The sequence below is a fragment of the Ruditapes philippinarum genome, unplaced genomic scaffold, assembly GCF_026571515.1.
Source record: "Ruditapes philippinarum isolate M1 unplaced genomic scaffold, ASM2657151v2 ctg2105_1_1_1_1, whole genome shotgun sequence".
Classification (NCBI taxonomy): domain Eukaryota; kingdom Metazoa; phylum Mollusca; class Bivalvia; order Venerida; family Veneridae; genus Ruditapes; species Ruditapes philippinarum.
In genome coordinates this window covers 7,399-14,755 of record NW_026866582.1, presented here as the reverse complement: position 1 = coordinate 14,755, position 7,357 = coordinate 7,399, and the positions used below count along the sequence as shown (strand labels likewise).

Here is a 7,357-nt window from a genome sequence, read left to right as displayed (position 1 = left end):
GCCTGACTTCATATTCTTTGATAATAAATATTTTCTGAGAGCACGTCACTGTATTTTTACAGCAACCCTCAAGCCCAGAACCTTTAGCAGCACCCTTCCCTTATACTAAGAGTGGACTGCGACAAATGGCCCAACATATTTGGAACAAAACAAATCCACTAGACAGACAGAAATAGATTCTGGGTCAATAAAAAAATGATGACTGCTTAATATAAACTAGTTAAAGTTTGCAATCATAAATCAGAATTTACCTTTCCTCAAAGATCTCTTTTGCCTTACTCTTAGAACTTCTAATGGAGTCAGATAGCAAGGTAACGCATTTACCATTTGCTGCATAATTTGTATAATTTAGACCAGTTCAAATCGTGTTTTAAATGGCAACTAAAAAGAACCGAAATTTCTTTTCTTACAACATTTATTACTAAAGAAAAGAGCGAGTTTCTTGCAATTTGTTTAAGTTTTGTTGATTCTTGTCCCTTCTCTACAATTTCCTAGCGAGCTTTGTAAAAGTATTTTCCATTGGATAGCTCATCTCTATAGAAAAATATTCAACGAATCAAAAGATATTTAACAAATAAACCGTTATCAGAGTAGGAGTAATAAAGGGAGGTAAAAAAATAGAACGAAAGTAACGATATCACACGAAAAGGAATTTGTAATAAACTCCTATTAGAACTGTAAGTACATGCAAATTAAAGAAATGATTTATGGCAATATATGTTGTAGTGCAAATTAATAAATCATAATAGGCATTTGCTTACAATACAAAAATTCTTGTTATCTGGAGTCACCGACAAGAATTTTAAACACCGACAAGAATTTTAAACACGGGAATTACAGAAGACACAGTACACTACCAAAATGGAGATACAGTTTGTTGGGAAAAGGGCTTTAGTCACCGGAGCCGGGAAAGGTAAAGTATATTGACACTATTTTCTTTTTTCTTTCTTAATTAGGCAGCATATAAAAGCCCCCCCCCCCCCATACAGGGACGTAAACCGCGGATTTGAAGCTATTTTTACATTGGTCAAATCCGCATTTTCCGATAAACGTAAAACGGTGTTTCGTCAAATAAATATGTTCATTTAACACATTTAAAACATTATTTTTTCATAGTCTATATACCTAAGAAATTTGACAAACTGCAAGTGTCGTAGAACAATATATAGAAGGAAGCTGGTAAAATAAGATTTAGCTACTTTTAATGAGATAACCGCCGTTGCTTCAGTGCTTCAGTCACGAATTCGGCGTTACCTCATAAAAATGGTCTCAATTACGTCTTGTCTGCTTAATTAAGTGTGATTTGACACTATAGTAGATTGGAAAATGTCTCAGGTACACCGAATATAAAAATCATAAAGTAATATGTATGTTATATTGTATTTAAAGATATCAACGAAACTAAAATTCGCCATCAATACGCTAGTCAGGCTGTCATATTCACGAATGATCTTGAAAAATAAAAACATTTTCATGGAAATATATTTGGTGAGGTTAAAGTATAATGTCTTAGCAACCATATGCGCTAATTGATTTCTTCCAATTTGGTGTACAATAAAAAATATTGGTCCATTAACTGATCGCGGTGCTCGTTTAGCCACTAAATTGCACAATTCTACATAACTTTTGCACAATTCCTGCGTTATTGCACATTCTTGCGTTACTAGATATACACGGTGATAGTTTGTGGTTAGAAACATAAACATAGCAGGATTAACTTTCGTAATCAACAAGATTTTATATGGGAAAATTGTAATACCACTACCCAGTAAAGTATGACTATTATTAAATTGGAATGATATAGCAATTTGTCATCTTCAGAAAATAGGACGCCCAAATGTTTCATGATTTGTTATCTTTACTCTCCCATTTAGATATATAGAATCATCTCGTTACCGATTAGATAGTAGATACTGTAGTATGTAGGGAATATATATACCTTGGGTAACCGACGCTGATATAGAATGTAATTAAGTATTGTTTAAACAATTTGTTTTAATGGCTCATTTCTGTAATTTTCGTAGAATATTTACATTTTTGCATTTCATGAATCTTACAGTACTTATATAGAATATTTTACCCCCCCCCCCTGAGGAACATCTTTTTCTCCTGGCCAAATGCTTTGTCATACTTTAACCACACGCTTGTAAATGGTTAAAGTAGCCAACTGTATGCATTTATTTATGCCTCTGTCCATGTTTTGTCCGGTCAATTACTTTGTTTCTTCATGGAAGAATTTTTAAATAATTTTGCCAAAAAATATGAAGTACATTAAGACGATGTAATCATGTTTGTAGACACATTACAATTGAAAGGAAGTTTACATAAAACTGTATTGATAGTCGTGTTCGATCAACAAACCAGGATTTTAAAATACAGTACTAGTACTATATTAGAAATGTGTTGGAAAAAATGGCGATGTCTCACGTGCATGGATCAGATCACTAACTGAAAGGCCAAGGTCAACAATTCTGTCATTTCTGAATGGATTTTAAAAGACACAAATATGTTTGACATGATAACGACGTGTCACTCGCAAGAATCGGCTAACCGGCTCAATGGTCAAGGCCACACTAGTCTTGTAAGACCAAAGTCGTTATATGACTTTTTCGTTAAAGTGCATTGATAGTCCTCTCCGCCCAATTGATTTGTTACACCTTAGTTTAAGTACATTGACTTTCTTATCCGACAAACAGTACAGTCATACATTAAATTACTCATTACATTGATTTATAAAGGTTCTAATCTTTGTAGGAATCGGGCGGGAAGTTGCTAAGCGTCTTGTAGAGCTTGGTGCTGACACTGTTGCGTTGAGCAGAACACAATCTGACTTAGACAGCTTGAAAGCTGAAGTAAGACTTATTGTCAATAATCTTAAACGGAGAGAGTTTTCAAAAAAGCTTTACAAGCTTCCTACTCAATCCGTAAATTTTATTTTATGTAATTTATTATGTAAATGTGTGGATTATTAATAAAATATTGTTTAAACTAATAATCTTAAACATTTAAACAATTTGTTTTGATAAAGAGCAAAAATATAATTGAAATATGCTACTGTAGATCTAAATAAAAAATGTAGTTTAATATGATAAGAATATGATAAGTTGAGGTTGGACTTTATTAGTATACTGATCGTTTGGCGTTAAATGCATGTTATTTAAGAGAGACAAAGACAAAGGTGCAATTGTAAGTCAATTCTTTATTTCTTTACTTTTTATCAGTTTATTTTATTTATCAAATCGATGAATCGACCAGGCATTTGTTTTCACAATTAAAGCCCAAATTTCAAAGGCGTATGTAATTTTGTGCTGTATATGATCACCACTGTGTAATCATGGGTCTTCTTTTAAAATGTACATCGAGTGAGCGTTTGATCCGTTGGAAGTTGTATTCTTATGCAATGTATTAAAAAGACGAAGAAATTGTATTTTGTATTTGACCATGCAGGTACCTGCCATAACAACTGTTCAATGTGATTTGCAAGATTGGGACAGAACAAGAGAAATTTTACAGACTGTGGGTGACATTGATTTACTTGTAAACAATGCTGGAGTCAGTAGAATTGATAAATTTTTGGACGTCAAGAAAGAAGACTTGGATTGGTACTGAGTTTTAAACGTACATTAATTTATGTTTTCCATGGTACTACTTTGTACTAGTATTCAATTTGATAAAGGTCTCAGGCGTTATATGAGAATATTGAAATGTCATTTTATACAAGTATTATTGAACTTTAACTTTGAACACGACATGCTTGCCTTCAGTGACTGTAAACTTCTTACAAGACTAAATGAGGAATAAAGATACATGTGCATTGCATTTCAAATTTTTGTTTATAATCAAACGTTCTTAGTAGAAGCAACTTATGTTTGGGTAAATGACATGTTTGCATTATTTATTCACAACTATATTGTAGGATGATAGATATCAATTATAAAGCAGTCTTTAATGTCGGTCAGGTATGTATCATTTTTTTTGTAATTTAAATGTTTCCATTAACGTATGAAGAGTTATGATTTCCAATGAGACAGTAGCTCCTTTATTATGACCGTATACGTCAATCTATCTTCTAAAAAACTGCCAAGAATGTTTTTATATACCACAAAATGTATCTACACATATCTGGTGCCTCATATTTCTGTTGTACTTAACTGTTTTAACACAGACAACAAAAGTTAGAAGAAAAAAATTCTGGAAAATGTGTTTAATAATGTAGGAAAGACATGTCCATTACATCATAGTTTATTTTTTTTAATGTTTGCATGTAAGAAATTATGTATACAACATGGCAATTGACACCCATCTGCTGGTAGTGAGTAAAGTTGTGTTCTCATATTTCCAAGGCAATTACATTTTAAAAGCAAAACCAATAGTAATATTTATTTTTTTGTACATCTTTACCTAGCCTTGTCTGAAAGTGAGGATTTTCTCTATGGCATTTATCAAATATCTCAATGGTTATTTAACAAAAACAATGGTCTTAAAACGTATGAAAACAAAAAGTAAAATGGTGAAATAGTTTACTTTGCTCTTAATCTGAATAAAATAATAAGTTTTCTCATTCATATATGTAACATTTCGATAAAAATACAATAAAAAAGTAAAAGTAAAACTACTGGCATCTGCATGAAGTCTAGGAGGCACTTGAGTAGGAGGCACTTGAGACTGTTTATGCCTAATACCTTGGAAATATGGGTACCACGGAAATATGAAGCACCAGTATACATGAATATTTTGCAATATTAAGGGGATAGTGCATTGAGCTCTCGGATAATGCAGTTGGCATAAATGTCAATTTAAGTCAATTACATATCTTTTTAACATATATTCCTAATCACAGGTGATAGCAAAATCCATGGTAGAGAGAAAGAAAGGTGGCGCTATTGTGAACATCTCCAGTGCAGCTTCTCTACAGGGACTAGACGACCATGCTGTGTATTGTTCGACAAAAGCTGCTGTTGATAAACTGACGCATGTCATGGCCCTTGAATTGGGCCAATACAAGGTACTGTTCTTATATATCAAACTCCCTATCGCTTGCACATATTTTAGTCTAGATCTAGGGCTATAAAGTTAAAATAAGTTGACGTTAACTTGTCCCTCTCAGCTGTTAATCTAAATTGCATTAGTTTATTATAATATTGGAGGGGCATGCAGAGTTTCCGCCTGGCAAAAATGAAATTGCTTCATATATTATTTAGATTCTGTCAGTATATCTGTACGATAACATGACATGTTTTCAAAGATGACAGCAATAAAAAGTAGGCAAAAAGTCTGTACTGTTTAGCTGTAGCATAATTTAGTAACACCTTTTTTAATGTATTGCTTTTGAATTTCGATAAAGTACCATTTAATAACTATGTACATGTACAAACATTGCACAAGACATGCCAATGGCTTAAATTAGTAAGGATAGGAAAATACTAATTTTGATGGTTCTTTTACTTTATTCTCGTCTTTAGATCCGTGTAAATGCAGTAAATCCAACTGTGGTGCTCACTGAGATGGGGAAAATGGCCTGGAGCGACCCAGTAAAGGCGGATCCTATGTTAGCAAGAATTCCTATCGGGAGGTTTGTCGGTAAGCCAACAAAATTTACAACGTTTAAATGTCTTCATTGCTTGGACTTGCACATACTGTTAATATCTCAAACAATGATACATGTAACTATAATATTGTGGTAAATTCTGCTGTGGGTTTCAAATCGGTTTCAAATCGACATGTCTCCTACTGTGTAGGGTGATTCAGAATGGCCAAGTATTAACTGTAAATAGTTGACAGTTAACACTAACGGGGTCCCGGGATTCCGAGGAGAGGAATCCTCAAGCATATCTAGGGATTCTGTCGGAATCACTGAAAAATAGTTTTGTCCAATAGAGTATTTTGTAAAATAGTTATTCATTACATCTTTCAGGATGCATTAATAAAACTAATATTTTAACTAACGACAGTTGTGTTGTGAACGAATGTCAAATTTACTTAATTATATGTTCTTTATCATCACAAACATCTCGTTGCTTAAATTAATGTTCGTAACTCCAGCTCCCATAATTACAGAATCATCTCCCTTTTAAATTTTCCTTAAAATGTATTTTGCTATACTTTATTTCTTAAGAGATCAATCTTAAAATAATTCTTTATCATCACCAACACCATTTATGGTCAAGTTCATAATTCATAAAGTAGTAAAATCTGAAATTGATTAGACTAATGTTGAACATGTAGTCCACCCCCTCAAGGCTATGCTTGAAAGGAAAAGTTATAAGGTGCAAAACGAAGAGCGAAACATATATACAGATTCTCCTGCTTGATTTAATGAATAAGTTTCTGTAATTATGATGGCAAAATCGTTTTGATTTTTGTGAACGGTCCGACAACTCACTTAGTCATATAGTAAAACAAAATCTTCAAAAGCTACCTTCTTTTGTAAAAGTTTACTCTTACTATTAACTGAGACATTAAACGATATAGAATTTTGTAAGTTAGTTTGAATTGGCGTCGCTAAATACTTGACTCATGTCTACTGTTTATGCCACTAAGCGTTCTTTGTTAGAGACATTTTCAAGTGTCTGAAAGTACTTTAAAAAATATTTTAGCACCTTTAAATTTTCGAAACAGATAACTTTGTTACCTTTTCTTAAATGTTTAATTCATTATGGCATAGTTTTTGTGTTTGTTATCCATGAAATGAATTGTTTCATTTTGTTTTTCAGAAATGTCAGAAGTAGTTGATTCCATTATGTTTCTTCTGAGTGACAAAGCTACGATGATCCACGGAGTTACGTTACCAGTTGAAGGAGGGTTACTTACGACCTAAGGCTTCAAATTATTGTAGTGCATTGTAATAAATGACAGTTGAATTTCGAACATTATAGGACCAATTCCGATCTGTATTTGAAATAAATCTATTACAAATACATGTATGTGATTTTAGCATAACCAGACTAGAATTAGGTTAATTAATTAATTAATTGATTTCAAAGGTGCACACCTCGAGATGAATGTCAATTATAAATGTTTGATTGAGGAAACAAGCGGTTTAAGCTAACCTGAATCGCTTTCTCGCAGCATTGTCCACAGAAATACGTGTATCAAATAATGTATTAAAAGTATTTACTTGTTTATAAAATTATGACAATAAAATTTGTTTATTTCAGACTTGTTTAAATTAAAACATGCAAATAGTCATTTGGATTTTAAATGAATATACTTTTCTGAAACTATTTTACATATTTATCAAACATTTGGTGTTTCTGAAATTTCTTTACACATCTGGAAAGATGCGGTGTGAACTGGACTTCTACACTGAATTGTTACTAAAAATGTTTCGGTAAAAACGCGTATATGGCGCCCATAT

At 32.5% G+C, this 7,357-nt stretch overlaps 1 protein-coding gene across 1 annotated transcript; it reads left to right on the top strand.

The window, feature by feature from the left end:
• The first annotated feature begins 611 nt into the window (after positions 1-611).
• Positions 612-7,156, top strand: LOC132732972 (L-xylulose reductase-like). The gene is made up of 7 exons (XM_060719516.1): positions 612-913; positions 2,755-2,852; positions 3,448-3,602; positions 3,917-3,959; positions 4,841-5,005; positions 5,463-5,580; positions 6,714-7,156. The coding sequence occupies exons 1-7, from the start codon at positions 862-864 to the stop codon at positions 6,815-6,817; spliced, it is 735 nt and encodes a 244-aa protein (XP_060575499.1). The 5' UTR covers positions 612-861; the 3' UTR covers positions 6,818-7,156.
• The last annotated feature ends 201 nt before the right edge of the window (positions 7,157-7,357 follow it).

Excerpts from the sequence above, each read along its gene's own strand:
- LOC132732972 (XM_060719516.1), top strand. The coding sequence starts at position 862 with ATGGAGATACAGTTTGTTGGGAAAAGGGCTTTAGTCACCGGAGCCGGG. Across the intron at positions 3,603-3,916 it reads AAGAAAGAAGACTTGGATTG|GATGATAGATATCAATTATA; the intron begins GTACTGAGTTTT and ends ACTATATTGTAG. Across the intron at positions 5,581-6,713 it reads TCCTATCGGGAGGTTTGTCG|AAATGTCAGAAGTAGTTGAT; the intron begins GTAAGCCAACAA and ends TTTGTTTTTCAG.